The sequence below is a fragment of the Cordyceps fumosorosea genome (genome assembly GCF_001636725.1).
Source record: "Cordyceps fumosorosea ARSEF 2679 chromosome Unknown scaffold_23, whole genome shotgun sequence".
Classification (NCBI taxonomy): domain Eukaryota; kingdom Fungi; phylum Ascomycota; class Sordariomycetes; order Hypocreales; family Cordycipitaceae; genus Cordyceps; species Cordyceps fumosorosea.
The window spans coordinates 165,660-185,690 of NW_017387323.1; the positions used below are offsets into that span (position 1 = coordinate 165,660).

Consider the following 20,031-nt stretch of genomic DNA (forward strand, 5'->3'; position numbering starts at 1 on the left):
AACACGCCCATGTGGCGCTGCTCCACATTCAACTTTGGCTCTGTCCCTCACTTTGTTGTTGGCAAACGGCGTAATTAGTAACTGGCAAAGAGAGTACGATGCAGCTGAACAACTCGTCGATGTATTGCCATGATATGCACCATACCAATCAATGGCCTACGTCTCTCTGCATATGAGCTGATTGGTAATCTAACCATTCCCCCGCCTTCTCCTACCACTCCTCCGCCCGCTGCCCATCCAGCAAACGAGCATATCCGGGGTGCATTGCGCCACGACTTACCGCGTCTTGGCAGCTCATCTACAGAGGGTATACAAAGCGCAGGTTTTGGCGATCTGTTAGGTCGAGATCATCGTCCTTGAGGTGCATAACCTCGCTGCCGACCTCAAGAACGTCATTGTCACTGTCGGTACCTCGCTCTGCAAGAATTGCAGCGCGCTTCTTGTTCTCGTGCTGCAGGTAAAATCGAATAATGATACACATGATGGGCGAAATGAACCAAAACGCCGTCATAAATGCCCAAGGCATGATGTAGCGGGGCTTGTACTTGGACTGCCAAAATCTGGACGCCAATCCATCAGCATCGAACTCTCGCGGCGATACCGCCATCAACACTTACTCTGGAGAAATCATGTTTGCCACTGAGGCGGCTACGATGCAGGTCGACATGACATAGAGTTTCTTTGTGTAGCCAATCGTTGTCGTGCCGGCCCACGAAAGACCCAGCAGGTACGACGGCTTGAAGGTCGAAATCTGCGTGCCGACCACCAGAGCGACCTTGTTAGACCACGGGGCCGTCAGCATGATTAAGCCGCCAACAAAGCAGGGGATGTATGAAATGGCACAGGTGTAGCCCACGCCCAACTCTGTCCAGAACAGCATCCCTGCCGACACAACGATCAGGAACGAGCCCCAGAGCGGCTTGGCGATGTTGAACAGGGCACTCTGCGCCGGTGTGAATCCGAATCCAACGAGGATGAGGGGAAGCTGCTGGGAAGTGTTGTTGGGCAGCTCATTGAAGAACATGTGAAAACTATACGCCGTCAGCCCTGTTGGGGCAATCTCATGCTCAACCTTGACACAACGTACATGAACAGCCAGCTTTTGGGGTCGGTGAAGCACTCGCGGACCTGTGACCATTTGAAGTTCTTGTTGCTAATACCGGCATGCGTGGCACGAATGGCATCGATTGTATGTATCTTTTCATCCACCGTCAGCCATTTAGCTTCGACCGGCGAGTTGGGCAGGAAGATGGCGAGGGGGATGACGACGATAAAGGTGAGGATGACACAAATGATGTGCATCCACTTCCACGAGCTGAGGTTGCCGACAAGCGAATGGTGGTTATCGTCGAGGATGAGCTTGTATGAGACCATGGTGAGGAGGACATTGGCAAAACTGCCCGATGCCCACCACAGCAGCTGAACCCACGGACTCTTTTTGGGCGGGAAGAAGGCCTGATGCAGAACAGTCGTCGATGGGACAATTTGTGACTCGGTCTATCAAGGAATCAGGGTCAGCAGCCAAGACTTGGCACCCGATGCATCGCGGGCCGTGGCTTACCATGCCAAGAAGAAATCGGAGGGCAATCATCTGGGGGTAGTTCTTGGCGAGCGGGTGCAGCCCCAGAAGCAGGGCCCAGAGGGTCAGGGAACCAACGATGAACTGCTTTTGACCGACGCGCTGGGCGATGGCAGCGCCTGGCCAGAGTGCAATCAGGTAACCGGCAAAGAAGATGACAAACAGGTGGTTGAACTGGTTCTTGGTGATGTTGACGTCTTCGAAGATGCCCATGGTGCTGGCCTGGGAAAGCGTCGACTTGTCGAGATGGATCAGGAATGCAACCCACCACGTCTGCGTGAGCAGGAACCAGAAGTTTTTCCGCGTCACCTTGTTGACCTCGTGAGGCTCAAGGGCACGGGCGGAGGGCTTGTGCTGGTTGTACCACACCGTGGTATCGTCAATGTCGCGCTTTGTGACAAAGTGAAGGGTGCGGCCCGGTTTGGCATCCTTCTCTGTCACGACATCGTTCTTCGCCGCGAGCCCTGGAGACCCAGCATCGGAACCGGAATAGGCCTCAACAGGTTCAACAGCCTCGACCGGGCCTTTGGGAATGTTATTTTTGTCCTCGGCCATCTTTGCTGATGTGCAGGCGAAAACACGACGAGTATCAACGGAACAACGAGAGAGAAGGAGAAAGGTCTCTCGCACGGGGCGGGTGTTTTGATGCTGGCAAGGTTGCATCCAAGTGCTGCAAGGCGCTGAGACAGTCGAACCTTTATACGACGCCTCACTTCTTGTGATGGATGTGATGTCGGGAGCTACAGCCTTGTCCGCGTTAGGCGTCAACGTTTTGCTTTGTTCAGCTACGTGCGGGAAGTGCTCATCTACTTTCTACAAGCTCAGTTTGCGGGTCATGAGAAACCAGGGAGAAGCCGCTTACCATCATGAATCGCTCTAGCCAACGTGGTATCCGTGCCCGAGAACGTAAGAAGACATCAAGGTGGTGTTGGATGATTCGGTCTTTCTTCCGTATTGATAATCTCTCCCCTCTCTTCAGCCTCGATGACTAGCATGGGACTCTATGCGCGGTGCAGGGTTTGTGCTTTTCTGGATCTTCTTCGCTCATCAATGTTGCTCAACATGAACGAGGCAAAGCCTCCGCGGCCAATCTCGTTGGCCCAATCCGCGGCCAATGATTACAGGCGGAGAACCAAGCACCACAATTCAGTGAAGCTAAAATTAACCATAAAGGTTCGTGGATAGTCGTGTCCGGCCCGCAAGCTTGCAGCCGAGTCTGGGCGATCCCATCCCCATCTGAGTCTCTGCCGGATGAGAAACATGGCTAGCTGCAGAAGATTGAGCCCCGCTGCTTCTTGGATCGCCGTCTTCCTCTCGAATCAAAAGCCTGGCGAATTCCACCAGCCCTCTCCCTTCTGAACAATAGGAGTTTTACTACATTTACCCTTACTTTTGTCCTTGTTCTTAAACCCAATAAGCTTATACCACACACCCCTCCTTTCCCTAGTCGTTGATTTGTCCGCGGCACCCGCCTCTCCTTGCCAGAATGAGCGAGACCAAGTCTGTCGCCGTTGTCGGTGGTATGCATCACGCGAGCCCCCCTTGCCCATTATTGAACAATTGTTTTTCTATACATCACTTTTGCTAGCGTCGGAGTACTATGACTAACAAATATTGATTTCAGCTGGCATATTCGGCCTGTCGTTGGCTGTTGCGCTTCGCGACAAGGGTAAGCCATCGCGAGCCGTTTGCAAGTCCGGTTCATGTTGCCTTTGCTGACGTCGAACTCCGCTTGAATAGGCTACCTCGTCACAGTCTTTGATCGTCATGCATACGATGAGACCCAGTATGACCCTGCCGCCGACGAAAATGTCCAGGCAGCGTCTGTTGATCACAACAAAATTGCAAGTTTCCAGTAAACCGCTGGATGTGTAAGTGCTAATACAGAATAGTTTCGAGCCTCGTATGGTACCAAGCTCCATTACCAGCGTTTGGCCTTGGAAAGTCGTCAGGAATGGATTGCGATTAACAAATCCTCCGGCATCGACCTGTTCGTCCCAAGTGGCATGCTTCGAGTCCAGCCCTCAGACGAGCTCGGCGCCCTGGAGAAGGAGACTCTTGCCAACATGGAACGTGATGGCATCCGAGAGACTCAGTTTGTAAAGAGTCTGGCGGAAGATAGAAAGCGTGCCAAAGCGCAAGGTTGGGAAGGCAAGCTTCTTGAGTTTCCTATTCCAGACAGCACTGATGCTGGAACCTACGAGGCAGTTCTGGACTCTCTTGGTGGCTTCATGCGCTGCTCTCACGCATGTCTGTATTTTCAGCAGCTTGCAGCTTCCAAAGGGGTCGGTTTTGTCTTTGGGAATCAGCGTGGTGATGTCGAGTCTATCGTGGAGGAAGCGGTGGGCGACAAGAAGAAGGCAGTAGGAGTAAAGACCAAGGATGGCATCATCCACAAGGCCGATGTAGTGGCTGTCGCGGGCAAGTGCATAACAACGGCTTTTCTTGTATCATTTCTAACATTTTCAAGGTGGTTCATTTACCACGCAGCTCGTCCTGGATCTATCGACGCACCTTGAATCGTCCGGCGGCAGTCTTGCCACCTTTAAGATTGACAAGGACAACAAGGCGCTCTGGGACAAATACTCGCCCGAGAACTTCCCAGTAATTACCTGGAAAAGTACGCCTCGCAACAAGACAGGAAAGGACACTGGAAGCGTTTACGTGCTCCCCAGAACCCCGGACGGCCTAGTCAAGATCGGATTTCGAGGGATCAAGGTCAGACCTGAATCGAGCTGTGGCCTATTTTTCTCGCTAATCTTGCGGCAACAGTTTACCAACTTTCAACCGGCCCCCGAAGGCGTTCCATTTGCGCAAGATGGCAAGTGGTCTATCCCAATGTCGCCTAGAGACTCGTGCACCATTCCCGAGGCCGCTGTAGACTCGATCTGGCAATTTGTCAAGATATTCTTGCCCGAGTTTGATCAAGTCCCATTCCACTCAACCAAGCTCTGCTGGTACACCGACTCGCTTGACAATTCTTTCGTGGTGCGTGTTTACGACGACGTTGCGAGTTTTGGGGCTGACAGACGATAGATTGACTATGTCCCGACTTACACGGGCAACTCGCTATTTGTCTGTACTGGTGGCAGTGGCCATGGCGCCAAATTTTTGCCCGTACTCGGAAAGGTAAGTCATTGAGGATGGCGAGTCTTTTCTATTTAGCTCCTGCTGACCGTTCTTAGCACGCTGCGGATATCTTGCAGAATGGCGACAAGGCGACGAGCTTCTTGCGCCCTTTCTGGCGCTGGCGACCTGATGCTCCACGCCGCAACGGCCTTGAAGATGGCCCTGATTGTCCAAGAAACATTGGCCAGACCTAAGTAGAGTGAAGTTGAATTGAGTTAATCTTGATGCTTTATTCGTTTTCTGTGACAGAGATGAGCTGGAGAGACAGATGCTTTGTGTGTTCGACGAGCAGTCAAGTCAGTCCAATTTTTTTGGCTACAAGTATATCTAACCTAGGACCAACAGCTTCGCACCAACCTACCGCCATCCTACAGCCCTTTACGCACCGTGAATCCACTGGCCCATCCACTCCTTGTTGACCTTCTTCGCCTCGTCCACCATGCCGAGCTCCAGCAGCAGCTGCACCGTGCCGCGGACCGCCGAATGCAGCGCCGAGCTGATCCACGCGTGCGTCGGCGCCGTGTGCTCGCCGATGAAGATTGTGTTGAACTCTGTGCGGTGGTACGCCGGAATGTACAGGCGGTGCTGTTCCACGTCCGGACGGCACCACGCCGCCGCCGCGTGCTGGTCCTGCAGCCAGCACAGCTTCTCGTACACGCCCGTGTAGCTCTCGCGCGCCTGCTCGCCGTGCAAACTTACCACCGCGTCCAGGACCATCCCCGCATACTCGTCGTCGCTCAGGCTGACGAAGCGGTCGCTCCAGTCGCCGCCGCGGTACTGCGTGATCAGGCCCGGGCGGCCGGTCTCGTTGAGGCCGTAGACGGGGTAGTACAGGGCGCCGACGGCGTTCGAGGCCGGCTGCGAGTAGCCGCCGAAGATGGGCCGCGGGCCGCGCTCCCAGAAGCGCTCGGAGAAGAGCAGCGCCAGCTTGCAGGCCGACTTGAAGCGCAGGCCGGCCTCGCTGATGGCGCGCCCGAGCACGGACGAGAACGGCGGCAGCTCCATGAAGCGCGTCATGGTGAAGGGCACCGCCACAACGGCGTAGTCGTAGTCCTTGTGCACCGGGGTGCGGTCCTCCACGCTCGGGAACCACGAGACGCGCGTGCCCGTCTGCTGGCGACCGGAGCCGTCGTACACGGGGGCGATCTTGCGGACCTTGCGGTTCAGCGTCAGCCGGTCGTGCACGTGCGGGACGAAGGCCTCGGTGATGCGGTCGAAGCCGCCGTCGACGCACTTCCACTCCGTCTCGCCCAGCGCGCCCGCGGAGCCGTCCTGCGCGAGGTTCGAGTTGTGGTGCAGCTCGTCCCAGAAGACGTCGTAGTCGGAATCCGTCCAGATGGCGTCGGTCACGTTCTCGCCCGCGCGGAACCGCTCCCGCATCCACGCCTGCTCGCTCAGGTCGTCGAGCCCCTGGCCCATGGCCCAGGCGTGGGCGCGCCACACGTCGCGCTGGATGAAGCGCAGCGTCTCCTCGCGGCGCAGGAGCGCGTTCATCTTCCCCTTGACGTCGCGGTACTCCTGTGTGTCCATCGGCGGCGGCTTGGCGAGCGCGGCCGGGTCGGCGGCGACCTCGGCGCGGGTGGGCACGCGGTCGACGCCGCCGGAGGGGGAGCGCAGACGGCCGGTTCCTCGGGCGAGCAGCTCGTTGGGGTGGTGCTGCACCCAGGGGATGAAGTCGATGCGGAGGCGCGGGTCGTCGCCGTTGATGCGGTTGAGCGTGTCGGCGAGCTGAAAGGTCATGCGGTGGTCCGTGTAGGCGTGCGTCGAGTTGTCGCTCTTGTAGGTGATGCTCCAGGGCAGCCGCATCGGGCCCATCTCGGCGTACTCGGCGGTGCCGCCGACGAACTTGGTCCGAAACCGGCCGCCGACGCGCCCGCTCGCCTCGATAATCTCCCAGTTGTGGACGCCGACGCTGTCGAGCAGGAGGCCAGTGGCGAGGCCGGAGACGCCGGCGCCGACGATGGCGATGGTGACGTTGTCCCGACGCGGGACGGAGGTGCAGTTGATGGAGTTGACGCCCTCGAACCACGCGCCGAGCGAGTCAAAGTCCTCGAGCAGCGGGCGCTGTCCGCAGGCCGAGCTCGCGGGCTGCTGCGGCCGGGTGGTGGTGCTGTTTTCGGAAAGAGGCTTTCCATTGCCAATGCTGGCGAGGGCAGCTACTAGAAGCTTGCTCGCCTTGCAAAAGTTGCCCATTGTGCCTGATCAAGGTGGTACGCTTATTAGTGCCAGGCACATACGCCCATGGCAAGGGAGGCTACTATAAGTATACTTTGAGAATCTCGACTTATGGCTCCGGTCCGGCCATCTCAGGCACCCATCCGATTTCTCCCTGATTCCCCTGCAGCGTTGCACGACATCCGCGTACATACATCAACCTCAGCAAAACTGACGCTTTATTCGTCCTAGTGCCGGCAGTTGTCAATACGTACGTATTATTATAATTATTATTATTTGCTCACCCTGATGGCTGCTGGGGCGCGGCGATCCACATCGACGAGTCCATCATGACCATGCTGTTGCTTGCGTGCTACAGAGAGACTGACAAGAAAAAAAAAATCTACCGAGCTTGCTTATAAGCTTATCTAAACTCGGCTGAGTTGCCTATCCTGGAATGGGAACTTGAAGCGGTGGCCCCCCGGCCCTTGCCAAGCAGGGAAGCCCGATCTGCCGCCTTGGCCCATGATTCTGGGCCTGGTGGAACGGGTTCGCCCTCAGGGTTCTCGGTCCCCTTATTGCGCGCGTTAATCTAAACAAATACGGTATCGTGGCCAGGATCACCTTTCAGCTTTGGAATCCTGGAAACATGTACGGGCAAATGACGGGCACCGACCGCCCATCCACCGGCGTGTGGCCTGTCGGTGTGTTCTGAGCGTTGGGGTCGATCTTGCTGAGTCTCTGGCGGGTTGGTCGTTTGCAGCTTTTGCTAATAACTCATACAACTGTTACGCTATACGACGACGGACGATTGCTGTACAGCCTCGTGGGACCGCGTACACGACATGAAGCTTCTACTTGTGACTGTCCTGCTCCGTGTCACGGCTGCCACTGCTGCGCAGGTGACGTCAACAGGCAGAACTGTGTCCGTGGGCGACATTCATTACTTTGTTCCTCCATGGTATGTGGGCAAAGTTGTTACAAGCCCAGCTATAGATGCAGACGATCTTGTTCCAGTCACCGTCGTCAACGTTAACTCGGCCTCGTTTGGTGAAGCTTCTCTCGCTCAAACTCGAAATGACTTTTTGCAGAAAGACGACGTCATCCAGGATGAGTTTTTCAGAGGCATGTTTTATAAAATCATTACTATGAATTATACTGACCAGCTTCCAGTTGTGTATTTGGCTGGGGAGACGGCCAAGTCAGCGACATCGTCGGCACTGAACAACACAAGAATTATACCAACGGATTTCACAAACGCCACCATACCCGACGGGCCATACTTTGCATCCCAATCCGGAAGACTCTACGCCGCATACAGGCTGTACGCAGACCTCGCCGGCGCCTTCAGCGAGACCAGCATCACCGCGCCCGACGGCTCGCACGCCGTCCTGCCCGCCAACCTGCCGGGCCAGTCCCTCGCCGTCGCCGTCCCGTCCCGCCTGTCCTTCCCCAAGACGCCGGCCAAGCCGCTCGCCGGCGTGCGTCTCGGCATCAAGGACATTTACGACGTGGCCGGCCTCCGGACCTCCAACGGCAACCGCGCGTGGTACCGGTTGTACCCGGCGGCCACGCGGACGGCCGGCGCCGTGCGGCGGCTCGTCGACGCCGGCGCCGTCGTCGTCGGCAAGATGAAGACGAGCCAGTTCGCCAACGGCCAGACGGCGACGGCAGACTGGATCGACTACCTGGCCCCGTTCAACCCGCGCGGCGACGGGTACCTCGACCCGTCGTCCTCGTCAGCGGGTCCGGCGGCCGGAGTAGGTACGTTGACGTCTATACCGACCCGACCATTGCGCGACTGACAAAGATTCACGCGCAGCTTCGTATCCGTGGCTAGATGTCGCTCTGGGATCGGACACGGGAGGCAGCATCCGCAGCCCCAGCCAGTTCCAAGGCATCTACGGAAACCGCCCGAGTGAGTAGAAGAAGCCAAACCTCCAGTTCCTAGTTGAGCTGGACAACACGATGCCGCTGTCCCCAACCTTTGACACCGCCGGTCTCCTGGCCCGGGACCCCATCCTCTGGGGCGACGCCGCCACCGTCCTCTACCGGCCTAACATCACCACTTCCGCCTCCTCCTCCTTCCCTAACCGCATCCTCGCCGCCGGCTTCCCCACCGGTACCGCTCCCGCGGACAAGCTCGACGCGATGCTCCTCTCCTTTCTGCGCGACGTGGCCGACCTACTCTCCGCCCCCGTCACCGTCTTCAACCTGACCGAGCGGTGGGCCGCCGCGCACCCGGGCACCGCCCCGCTCCTCGCCGTCGTCAACAGCACGTACGAGGTGCTCTCCGCCAAGGAGCAGGCCGCGCTGGTCCGCGACCCGTTCTACGCCGACTACGCGGCGCACCACGACGGCCGACGGCCGCACGTGAACCCCGCGCCGCTGCGCCGCTGGGCGCTTGGCGACGCCGCCGGCGACGGTGCGCTGCGGGACTCTGTGGCCAACAAGACGCGCTTCATGGACTGGTTCAACGGCGAGGTGCTCAGACGCGACGACGACGACGACGGAGGCTGCTCGAGCGACTTGTTCGTGTACGTGCCGCGGACGCCGGCGCCCAAGTACAGGGACACGTACTGGACGGGGCCGCAGGCGCCCGGCGCGTTCTCGACGAGCAGGATCTCCGTCATGGCCGAGGTTCCCGACGTGGTCATTCCGATTGGCGAGATCGAGTACGAGTCCAGGGTGACGAACCATACCGAGTACCTGCCCGTGACGGTGGACTTGATGGCGGCGAAGGGTTGCGACGGGATGCTATTCTCGCTCGTTGGAAAGATGTACGTGGTGGGGATGATCTCCGAGGTCAAGACTGGGAGGAGTCTGGTCCATGGTGGTGATGTACTGTATTGATAGCAAATCTATAGTGCAATATATCTCTTGGCTTGTGCATGTTTGTTTGTCTTCTGTTCGGCCTCGGCCCAGTCCCGGACAACAGCCAAGCAATCGATAAACTCCTCCACCTCGGCCACCTTTTCCGAACCGCCGTCATAGTTCTTCTCTGTTCCCATCTCGATAATCCTCGCGATCCGCTCCGCGCTGAAGCACAGGCGTCCCAGGACAGAAATAACTAACCGTCTCATTTCGCGGGCCTGGTTGCGCAGCAGCGTGAACGTTTTGCTAAGGGCGAGAACAAGCCGCGGGATGACATATTCTCGCATCTTGAGCACTGTCTCTTCATGAAGATGGAGTTTCTGGTTGGCTTGCTGCTGCTGGTTCGCAAAAAAGTGCTGCCAGATGGTCGTACAGGCTGCTCGGATCTGGCTGACGAGTTGGTTGATGCGGTGGCTCATGGCTGAAGCGAGGCGCGCTTGCTCCAGCTTTCCTCTTTTTGCTCTGATCCGTTCCACGACTTCATTCAGGCGTGTTGTCCTTTCGATCATCTCATCTGAAAAGGGTGTACGGACAGGGCCCCGTGGTACCACACGCCTACTATTGGCTAGCCACTCCTCATCCGCCCAGAACGGTCCTCCCATCAGCTCATGCATATACAAGATTGCATCCGAGACTGAATACTGCGTATCAGATTCCTCCTCATTTTCTGTACTAGTGGACCGACTATTGCAGGCAATTGCGTGTATCGGTCGTTCCCGCGGCTTAGTGGCGGACCCTAGCGGTATAGACTTCGGTTGAGGAGTCTCGAATGGGTCCCCTTCGCTTTCAGGAGTAGGAATTATTTCATATCTGTGCTTATCTTGCGAGGTTGGGCTGAGTGAAGGTAAACCTAGTTCCTCGAGGTCCGAGTCTGCATCTGAGAGTGCCATTTGTAGAGAGTCACGATCCATCTGCCGAACAGATCTCGGGGTGGTTCCCAGCTTAAGGGACAACTGTCGTCTTGTGTTTTGACGTTTCTCCATTGGCCCCGGATTTCGCTTCTTGTTCTGGAACTCTCTTGGAGGCGGCTGAATTTCTGCGTGTGGCGGGCCAAGCGCCTGAAAGTCGTCGAGTTGCCTTTGCTCCATCGGTTGCACCTGCGGCTGCGGGTGTGGAAAACTGCAGGAATCGCCAGTCGTCTCAAAGGGATCATGGTAGGAGCAGTCGTCTGTGGCATCGCTGTCGATTCTGTCGTCGCTCGTAGCAAAATCTCGCCCAAATTCGTACGTATAAGTGGCAGCATTCGGGTGTTGGGCTGGCTGGTGGTGTTCGTTTCCCGAACGCTCGGGTGGTCCTGCGGGTGATTCAGATACTATGGGGGAGAGGAGAGAAATTTTGGACATCTCTCGTCCTTTTCTGCCTCCAGAATACAGCTCTCGGTAGTGGGAGGTCGGTGACGCGAGCGAACGGGGCTGTGGGCAGGTGCTCAGCGCGGGGAGACGCGGCGTTGACGACTGTGTGGAGTGTTTGGGGTCAGACATTTTCAAGATTCTCGAGAATCAGTAAAATGCACATTATTGAAGTATTAACCGTTTTGCAAGGAGAGTGAAAAGGAGACGTTTGTGAGAAGGCAGGCGCAGGTTATTTTTAGCCAGCCGCATTGATTGTGTATGCAAACGGGCACCCTTGCCAGGGTGTATATCTGCGCCACCAGATGTTCCGAGACATGAAAGAAAGGCCTTCACAAAGAGTTCCTTCGTCTTCTTCCCGAGATTACCAACTAAATTAACCATTAATATCCGTAATGGCGTCTAGACAGCATGTCGCGTGCCTCATTCCCACGATGACTAACTCGCAGGAACCCACCACACAATACTATCCACACAGCAGACGACCGCCATCAACGACGACACCTCGCCATCCTCATCGACCACCCATCAACGCCCCGACAAAATCATGGTCGCCGCGCGCCCCCGGCTCGAGGTCCTGGACCGCGGCGCCCTGCCAGCCTTCACCACCCCGAGCAAGCGCATCCACGAGGCCGCCGACGTGCCCGCCTTCCTCACCAGCCTGGCCTACCGCGACATCGGCGTCTTCATCATGCAGCTCAACCACGCCGTGTGCCCGCGCCGCCGCCCCGGAAACGCCGCCGCCCCGCCGCAGACCTTTGCCCTCCCCATCCAAGGGTCCGCCCCCCCCAGCGCGTCCGTCGCGGCGCTGCAGGAGCTGCTCGCCGGCATCGAGCGCCTCGTTGAGGAGGCGCCGCCCGCGCCCGGCCCGCGCCGCTTCGGCAACCTGAGCTTTCGCGCGTGGCACGCACTGCTGGCGCAGAGGGTGGACGGCATGCTCGGCAGGAGCTACCTCCTAGGCGCCTTTGGTAGCGCGCAGCGCCTTGACTACGGCACGGGTCACGAGCTCAGCTTCGTCGCGTTCCTCGGGTGTCTGTGGAAGCTCAGCCACTTCCATCAGACGGAGAGGCCCGTGGCCGAGGTGGAGAGAGAAATCGTCTTTTCCGTCATCGAACCGCAAGTAGTAGCGGCCCAACCGCACGCTCCCCCTCACTACGTGCACCAGACTGACCAAGGGCAGATATTTGAGGCTCGTTCGAAAGCTCATCACCGTATACACGCTGGAACCGGCGGGCTCGCACGGCGTATGGGGCCTCGACGACCACTCCTTTGTGCCGTACATTTTCGGCTCTGCGCAGCTGACGCGGCCCATCGACGACAACGACCCCATGCCGCTCGAGGGTTCCGTCAGGGGTGCGCCCAAGACTGGCGACATCACCAAGGCACTAGTTGTCGAGGATAACCGCCAAACCAACATGTATTTTTCCGCCATTGGCTTCATCAACGACATTAAAAAAGGCCCGTTCTGGGAGCACAGCCCGATGCTGTTTGACATTTCGGGCGTCAAGGACGGCTGGGGCAAGATCAACAAGGGTATGATTAAAATGTACAACGCCGAGGTCTTGTCCAAGTTCCCCGTCGTACAACACTTTTCCTTTGGTTCACTGTTCTCATGGGAAAAGGACCCCAACGCGCAGGTCGCAGCTGGCTCAACTGCATCTGCAACTACGACTACGCCAGCCGGAGGCGTAACAGCACCTTGGGCTCAAACACCAAGAATTCCCCCAGGTACTGGAGGGACGATGGCGCCGACAACTCGAATGCCGCCACCTACACAACGACCTGGACCTCCGACCAGCGATGGACAGCCGGGCGGGATGCCACCGACGAAAGCGCCATGGGCCAAATAGATATGATAACGCTTAGGCAGCAACAAAATAGATTACGCCGTCGAAAAAAAAGTATTAAGGATTGATAAAAAGCAGAAGAATAACTAGTGGGAATATAGCAGTCGAGGCAACTCATTATACCAACGCGCAGGGTATCATTGCGGTGACGCGTGGTGGGTATCCAGTAGCTCGCAAACAAGAACACAGACAGAAAGCGCCGCGGCGGAAATCAGAGGCGTTGGGAAATACTAAGACGATGTTGAAATTCGAACCCCGTCATCATGACCCAGACATTGCCGTCGTGCATGGACGATGGACCCTGACATCGAGATCGAGAGCCGGCTTAGGCCGCAGTGGTAGCGGGGGCGGGGGTCGCGGCGGGTTTCTCGACATCTGCAACGGCCGCGGGAGCCGCAGCAGCCTCGGGAGCCGCAGCAGCCTCGGGAGCCGCAGCAGCGGACTCGGCAGAAACTACAGTCATGGCTGATTAGCATTCGGTTCGAGTCAACGTCGTCTGTAATTCTCGCATACCGGCAGGAGCCGTAGCGTCAGCCTTGGCAGCTTCGGTTGCCTGTGGGGCATCGGCAACTGAAGCGTCCAACACTATTAGCTTAAGCCATCGCCAACGGGGGGATATTGAGTTGCGGGAGCCAGTCAGGCGAAACGTACCAGGAGCCGCAGCGGTGGTGGCAGGAGTGGAATCAGCAGGAGCTGCGCCCTCCGTCTTGGTGGCGTCAGCTGCAGCAGGGGCCGCAGCGTCCGCAGCAGTTGTTGTTTCGGCGGGCTTGTCCTCGGCCTTGTTCTTGTTGAGCTTCTTCTTGATGAGGTCCTGGACCTTGTTCTTGAGGTTCTCAAGAGCGCCAAAAGCTTTGAGGAACAAAGTTGTCAGCAACAACTCCGGGGCACGCTGTGGAAGAACTCACGAATGCCACCCATCTTGACGGTGTTTGTAGAAAGCCTTGAAGTGTGTTTACGTCGGGAGGGCGTCTGAAGCGAGTAAAATGTCAGAAAGTATTCTGGAGTCGCCGATGTTGGTAGAGACAAAAAGCATCAGAAGAGGCGGCTGGCGTGCGAAGGGAGTAAAATCGTCAGGCCTCCGCCTAGGTACTAAGCAGGAGGCGGCGTGTTACCTGCCTCATCTGATTCGGCGCCCAAACGGAAGCCACACTTGGAGGCTGCAGCGTGTAGACCCTCAATAGCTCGCCGTATCACATATCAGACTGCACTCACCTATATTTGCGGGCTGCGAGTTCGGCGAAGGTGGCAGAGGGATGGGAAGAGCAATGTTGGAGGAAAATTTCACCGTCGTACCAGAATTCCAGACGACTGCAGCTCTTTTATTCCAGACACGGTCCCATCGGTCTACATGAACTAGCGGCAGCCACCGTAGCTTCAGACGATCAGGGCCCCGCCGCAACGTCTAATGGCACCCACGAGGTCCTTCTGCGACACCGTACATGGTGTTTGCTTGCATGCTGGTACGCGCTAAGGATGATGAAATGACCAGCTGATTGAACACTTGACATTCGGGTGGAGAGTCGTGAGATGATTGACAATAATATTGCAGTCCTTGATAAGTGCACCAGTCGATCTGCAGTCGGTATTCTGCAGCATCGGGGACCGCCAGGGGTTGCCAGTCCATCCGTTTTCACACACCACCAGTTTCATACCAGCCCTGGCTGCCTCTTCCGCAAGATATCTACCCATGTATGTGCATATCTTTACTGTCATAGGATAGATGGAGATGTAGCTCAAAAAAAAAATTCAATGAATGAAAAGCGAGACCCAGTAAACGTTAAACTATCGTGAGCACTCCGTACCCTTCGCCGTTTGCTCTACCCCGCTAGTTGCCAGCCACAAACGTCTTACCAGACGGTCTGGCAACTGCGCACATTTTATTAACCACAACACCCCACAGCAAGTTGCTCCTTCCCTGTCGCCCATCAACCCAGGCTGAGCACCCGCAAATACACTTATCCTTCAAAACCGACTTACACGCCCTCCAACATGCAAAAAGAATCTCTCGATCCTCCAAAAAGCAGGGTCCAGCCGGGATTCGAACCCGGGGCCTCTCGCAAGAGGAAAAGTGGATCCCAAAGCGAGAATCATACCACTAGACCACTAGACCATGGTGCTATTCAAGTTCTGAGTTGGCAGTCCTAGGGCTATTGTTAGAGTTGAAGGTATAGGATTTGAGATGGCGAAGTGCTGGGTGAGGTAATGGCCTGGTTTGTGCCCCGTTGCCAGGATAGTGCTCTAGTGGCGTGAATGAGTCTGAAAAGCTCGGGACGGGTTTAAAATCCAGAATGTGGATGTGGTGTAGCTGCGATGCGTAATTGGTGTAGGGTGGGTGCAAGAGGATGGATTTGGCGTGAAGTAAAGTTGGAGGACCTGGCGCGACGTTTGTCTGCAATTAGAAGGCTTGCGGGCTTATTTCAGCGTGTTTTATATTTTCTTTAGCTACGTTGCTTGCTTTACATTTCTGCTCAGCTTTTGCCATCGTTCTGGTACTGGGTGCGTGGCCTGCGTCTTGTCTTGATGGAGCACGGCTGCTCTTAGGTCGCCTCTCTCCTGTACACTTCTTATTCTCTTTCGCATTTGTTTTGACATGACACAATTATTTTAATAGTACAAGATTATGCTAGTATACACAATTATTTTCAAAGTACAGAATGGTTTTTGGGCGTCTTCTTCCTCCCTGCTGTGTTTGAGAACATGTCTATGCCACCAGTGTAGACTAGCTACTAAAGTCTCTGTCCCTGAGCCACGTCAACGCAGCTTCTTGACCGGCCGCACTCAGCTCATAGTCCGGCATACCTTCGCCAGTATCCAGCATTTGCACGCGCCTACTCGCCTCATCCGCCAAGCCTTCGACGTTGTCATCCCACTTTCCCCTCTCCTTTAGCTCGACCACGTCGACGCTGCGACGCATCAGCTCCACCAGCTCAGCGGCCTGCGACTGGAAATTATTGCCCCCCGCCTTTGGTTTGCGTTTCCATGGCCGTCCCGATGCCGTCAGCGGCATCGGGTTCGAGTCGTGCATGAGCAGCGCCTCGGGAATCTTGAGAGTTGACTTGCGAGGCGGAAAGACCAGGTGCGACTTGCGCGGCGTCTTGACCAAGGCAGGGTCGGCCGCTTGCCCGACCATGGCGTCAATCGCGACGGCCTCGGCCACCGTCATGGTAAAAGACCGCGGTACGAGGAGGCCTGGCGAGTGGAACAGGAGACTGGGGCTGGCAAACGCGTCAAAGAGATGGGCGGGCTTGCCAAAGAGACCAGGCATCTGCTCCTGCAAAAAGTGTAGATGAGATCCTTGTCGGGGTTGCGGGGGCATGATGCTCTTGCCGGCACGCGTCGTCGGGCGGTTGACGCGGTGGTCGGGGAGAAACATGGTCCAGTTATATATGCCGTTGTAGGCCATGAGGCCCCGGACAGCAAAGCGCGCATGAGGATGCGCCTCGGTCAAGGCGAGCGAGGCCGCGAGACTGGCGCCGAGAAAGGAGCCGTACACGTAGACGCCGCGACGGCCACACTTTTCCGGCGAAAACGTGTCAGAGAGCCACGAGTACGCGAATGAAACATCATGGACCGGTGTCGGCCATTGTGCGGGAGATGGCTTGTGGTCGTCCAGCAGTGCCAGGGGGGGTCTCCCTGAGAGGCCGTCCCATCGATAGCGGATGCTGGCTACGGGCAGGCCGTGGAGAAACTCGGGCAGCTTCAACGGTCCGTCACCACGAGCTGGGAGAGGAGGAAGATGAATCAGAACGGGCTCATCGCGCCGTAGATTTGTGAAATTGTACAAGCTGTCCAGGCATGTTAGCGACGGACACTTGTAACGAGACACGCAACGTACTCGACTGTAACATGACCCGAAGAGCCGCAGCGGACATCTATGCTTTCAGCTGTAGTGCTGGTGCTAAATAGACGGCGAATGAATGCAGATTGAAAGTGGCGACGGTGCAGAGGCCGCCATCTATGCATGGTGCCATGGGCGTTGTAGTTGGGGTGAGTGAAAGGATCAACATCATGCGAGCTTGCCTGACTTGCTTTGTCTGTGTCCTCACTGGCCACCACAGTGGCTTAAAGTTAGCCTCACGAATACCATGGGTAGCGCGCTAGTGGCTGTCCTCAGTGGACTGTGGCGCTGAAGCTAGCAGTGGCTGGCGCTGAGAAGCACCAAACATGACGCTGAATTCGCCTGAAGGCGCTGAAATACAGGGCGCCTTGTTGAATCATGAGGTGCAGCCTTGCTTTCTTGGCGGCCATCTGTGAGTAGTCACCAGGCGTTTCCCTGATCTTCCCAAACATCCATTTGGTTGGTTCCTGAAGTTGAGCCGCATCCGTTGTCGCGATTTGTGACGTCGTTTCGTCGCTCGTGCTTTGAAAGGCGCCTCCAGTAGGTACCAAGGCAGCTTCAACAGGGCTAGAATGCTGCGCGGCACGAGCAAGCTGGCCAGTCTTGTCTCATGGCTGCAGGTTTGCTCTGAACCTTTCCAGCCATAAGGAATTAGGTTGCATACACAATACAGACCAACTTTCCTCTACTCGCAACAGCTTCAATTGGTGTGGCCTAAATCCGCCAGCGCCGCCACATGTGAACCGTGACCCCTCAGTATCCTCTCTCTCTCTCCAAACTCTCCTCCTCCATCTACGCTTCCCGGGCATCCGCGACAATTCCGCAACATCGACATGGGCCAATCATGACAGGATGAGGCGACCAAGATAAATTCTTCTCAATTGTCGCCGCCCGCCATGACTGCCGCGTCCTCCTCTCCACGCGGCACCTCTCCAAACTCTAGCAAACACCAGCCGCTGGAGTCCCAGGACGATGCCAACGGCGCCGCTGCCCCAGAGCCTGAGGATCCCCCCCGGGCGCTGGTTGGCGAGCCAAATGAGGAGGAAAACCTGGATCGCACGTATTTTGAGCTCGACTCCCCTCAATTTCGCACACGGGCTAACGTGCCAACAGACGATGGTGGTTGGTTGCGTCCGCCTTTCCGTTGATTGCTGGCACTTTGGGTCCGGTGGCTTCGGCATTCAGCATTTGTGCTCTGAGCAGGCCATGGCGCCAATACTGGCCGCCTGGATCGAATATTGATTCTGCGACATATATCCCCGATCCGATATGGTAGGTGTAGCGGCCTCTACGCGCCTCTAGCTTCTCTGACTGGCGTCTATAGGCTCACCGTGCTAAACGCCATCCAATTAGTGATGGCGTTTGTGTCTAATATATTCCTTCTTCTCAACATGGCCCGGCGAGTGAAGTTCACCGTTGCCCAGCCTATTACAATTATTGGGTGGTATGTTGCCTAATTAGACTGGAAGTTTTGCAATCTGACCTGTCCAGGTACATATCGTCCTTCTGCCTTATTGCGCTCTGCGCCACCGCATCCGGACCTCTTAAGCAGGGACTAGACAAATCTGTCGAACTCGTCTTGTCGCAGGCGTTTTATTATGGCATCTGGGCTGCCATTCTTTACTTTGTTGTCGCCTCTTTCATGTCGGTCACCTTTTGGGGCGCCTCGACTGGCCACTTTAGCAAAAGCTTTGCCCTGACGTCCAGCCAGCGCACCCTCATGCTCCAGACTATTCTCTTTCTCATGTACCTACTCATCGGCGCCCTCATCTTCAGCAATATCGAGGGCTGGAATTACCTTGACGCTGTGTATTGGGCCAATGTCACCCTATTCACCGTCGGCTTTGGCGATTTTGCCCCCACAACCAATCTCGCAAGCGCTCTTTTGTTGCCATACGCGCTGATCGGAATTATCAGCCTTGGTCTGGTTATTGCCTCCATTCGCAGCATGATTCTGGACCGTGCCCGGCGGCGCGTCGGCGTTCGCATGGAAGAAAAGACGCGAAGGAGACTGGTCCGCAGCTTGACAAAGACGGGCAAGGACACCATCCTGAACCCCTTGTCTGGCGACGATACCGCCCTAAGCCCGCACGTCAGCAACGAGTTCGAGCGTCGTAAGATCGAGTTTGAACTCATGCGTAGCATCCAAGCCCGCGCACTGGCGTGGCGGCAGTGGATGGATCTGGCTGCCTCGTTTGGCACCCTGATTGTTCTGTGGCTTCTCGGCGCGCTCGTGTTTTACTTCACCGAGCGGGACTACCAGCCCCCGTGGTCCTACTTCGACTCTTTCTACCTCTGCTTCGTCTCCCTCACTACCATTGGCTATGGCGACCGCGTTCCCGTCTCCAACGCGGGCAAGTCCTTCTTCGTCTTCTGGTCGCTGCTCGCCTTGCCCACCATGACCGTTCTCATCTCGCACATGGAGAACACCGTCGTCAAGTTCGTCAAGGAAATGACCATCCGGCTCGGCGCCGTGACCATCCTCCCGCGCGACAAGATCATCGCCCAGATGGAGCGGGAGCACCTCAAGCAGTATAGCAGTCTATCCCTCGAGACCGGCGCCAGCCTGAAGCGCTGGCGCAGTAGCAGCCGCTCCAGGCGGCCCACGTCCCCCGATCGGCGCGCCCACGGCGCCGACGACCCCGACGCCGACCTGGGCACGCTCCGCAAACGCGCCCGCCGCCTCCGCGCAGAACGGCGCCCGCCACCACCACGAGCACCGCCCGCTCGACGCGCTGCCCACCGGCCGCGAGTTCCAGCTGCTCCTCGTCGCCGAGATCCAGTCCGTCACGCAGCACCTGCGCGAGTCCAAGCCCCGCCGGTACTCCTTCGAGGAGTGGGCCTGGTTCCTCTGGCTGCTCGGCGAGGACGAGCGCGACGCCGGCACCCACCGCAAGGCCCGCCCGGACGAGAAGCGCATGCGCGACGTCGCCGCTGCCCAGCGCGGCGGTCCGCCCGACGCCGCCTACTACAAGCAGAAGCAGAAGCAGCAGCCGTTCCAGTGGTCCTGGGTCGGCAACCGCAACCCCCTGACCGCGGACCAGGAGGAGAGCGAGTGGGTGCTGGACCGCCTGACGTTTCGCCTGCGCAAGGCCCTCGAGGAGGACGCGGACAAGGAGGAGGCCACGGCGGCGGAGGAAGTCAAGCGATGCTTGGCACCGGACACGGAGCTGCAAGTGAAACGTAGTCAATGACCCTGTACATGTACTTTCTTGATTTGGTCGTATCTCCTGTACATTTCCAATTTGGCGCACTAGTTGG

General features: G+C 57.1%; 9 protein-coding genes across 9 annotated transcripts; 5 read left to right on the forward strand and 4 right to left on the reverse strand.

The window, feature by feature from the left end:
- Window positions 1–298: 298 nt before the first annotated feature.
- Window positions 299–2,134, reverse strand: ISF_07620 (Major facilitator superfamily domain, general substrate transporter; the record flags this gene model as incomplete). Its single annotated transcript, XM_018851223.1, has 4 exons — window positions 299–560; window positions 618–1,031; window positions 1,088–1,497; window positions 1,562–2,134. The coding sequence occupies 4 exons, from the start codon at window positions 2,132–2,134 to the stop codon at window positions 299–301; spliced, it is 1,659 nt and encodes a 552-aa protein (XP_018701533.1).
- A 931-nt stretch (window positions 2,135–3,065) lies between these two features.
- ISF_07621 (FAD dependent oxidoreductase) lies at window positions 3,066–4,902 on the forward strand (the record flags this gene model as incomplete). Its single annotated transcript, XM_018851224.1, has 7 exons — window positions 3,066–3,099; window positions 3,204–3,248; window positions 3,320–3,405; window positions 3,472–3,984; window positions 4,070–4,567; window positions 4,616–4,708; window positions 4,765–4,902. 7 exons carry the CDS (start codon window positions 3,066–3,068, stop codon window positions 4,900–4,902), a joined length of 1,407 nt encoding a protein of 468 aa, XP_018701534.1.
- Window positions 4,903–5,086: 184 nt separating this feature from the next.
- ISF_07622 (amine oxidase) lies at window positions 5,087–6,901 on the reverse strand (the record flags this gene model as incomplete). The annotated part of the gene is made up of 1 exon (XM_018851225.1): window positions 5,087–6,901. The coding sequence occupies one exon, from the start codon at window positions 6,899–6,901 to the stop codon at window positions 5,087–5,089; it is 1,815 nt and encodes a 604-aa protein (XP_018701535.1).
- Window positions 6,902–7,707: 806 nt separating this feature from the next.
- Window positions 7,708–9,715, forward strand: ISF_07623 (glutamyl-tRNA(Gln) amidotransferase; the record flags this gene model as incomplete). Its single annotated transcript, XM_018851226.1, has 3 exons — window positions 7,708–8,626; window positions 8,685–8,780; window positions 8,814–9,715. The coding sequence occupies 3 exons, from the start codon at window positions 7,708–7,710 to the stop codon at window positions 9,713–9,715; spliced, it is 1,917 nt and encodes a 638-aa protein (XP_018701536.1).
- A 1,917-nt stretch (window positions 9,716–11,632) lies between these two features.
- Window positions 11,633–12,487, forward strand: ISF_07624 (phosphotyrosyl phosphatase activator; the record flags this gene model as incomplete). The annotated part of the gene is made up of 1 exon (XM_018851227.1): window positions 11,633–12,487. One exon carries the CDS (start codon window positions 11,633–11,635, stop codon window positions 12,485–12,487), a length of 855 nt encoding a protein of 284 aa, XP_018701537.1.
- A 13-nt stretch (window positions 12,488–12,500) lies between these two features.
- Window positions 12,501–12,935, forward strand: ISF_07625 (Phosphotyrosyl phosphatase activator, PTPA; the record flags this gene model as incomplete). Its single annotated transcript, XM_018851228.1, has 1 exon — window positions 12,501–12,935. One exon carries the CDS (start codon window positions 12,501–12,503, stop codon window positions 12,933–12,935), a length of 435 nt encoding a protein of 144 aa, XP_018701538.1.
- Window positions 12,936–13,257: 322 nt separating this feature from the next.
- Window positions 13,258–13,850, reverse strand: ISF_07626 (hypothetical protein; the record flags this gene model as incomplete). The annotated part of the gene is made up of 4 exons (XM_018851229.1): window positions 13,258–13,385; window positions 13,446–13,502; window positions 13,584–13,781; window positions 13,838–13,850. 4 exons carry the CDS (start codon window positions 13,848–13,850, stop codon window positions 13,258–13,260), a joined length of 396 nt encoding a protein of 131 aa, XP_018701539.1.
- A 1,724-nt stretch (window positions 13,851–15,574) lies between these two features.
- ISF_07627 (hypothetical protein) lies at window positions 15,575–16,895 on the reverse strand (the record flags this gene model as incomplete). Its single annotated transcript, XM_018851230.1, has 3 exons — window positions 15,575–15,633; window positions 15,732–16,717; window positions 16,768–16,895. The coding sequence occupies 3 exons, from the start codon at window positions 16,893–16,895 to the stop codon at window positions 15,575–15,577; spliced, it is 1,173 nt and encodes a 390-aa protein (XP_018701540.1).
- A 771-nt stretch (window positions 16,896–17,666) lies between these two features.
- Window positions 17,667–19,964, forward strand: ISF_07628 (Ion transport 2; the record flags this gene model as incomplete). Its single annotated transcript, XM_018851231.1, has 5 exons — window positions 17,667–17,830; window positions 17,884–18,042; window positions 18,095–18,214; window positions 18,262–19,310; window positions 19,360–19,964. 5 exons carry the CDS (start codon window positions 17,667–17,669, stop codon window positions 19,962–19,964), a joined length of 2,097 nt encoding a protein of 698 aa, XP_018701541.1.
- Window positions 19,965–20,031: the final 67 nt, after the last annotated feature.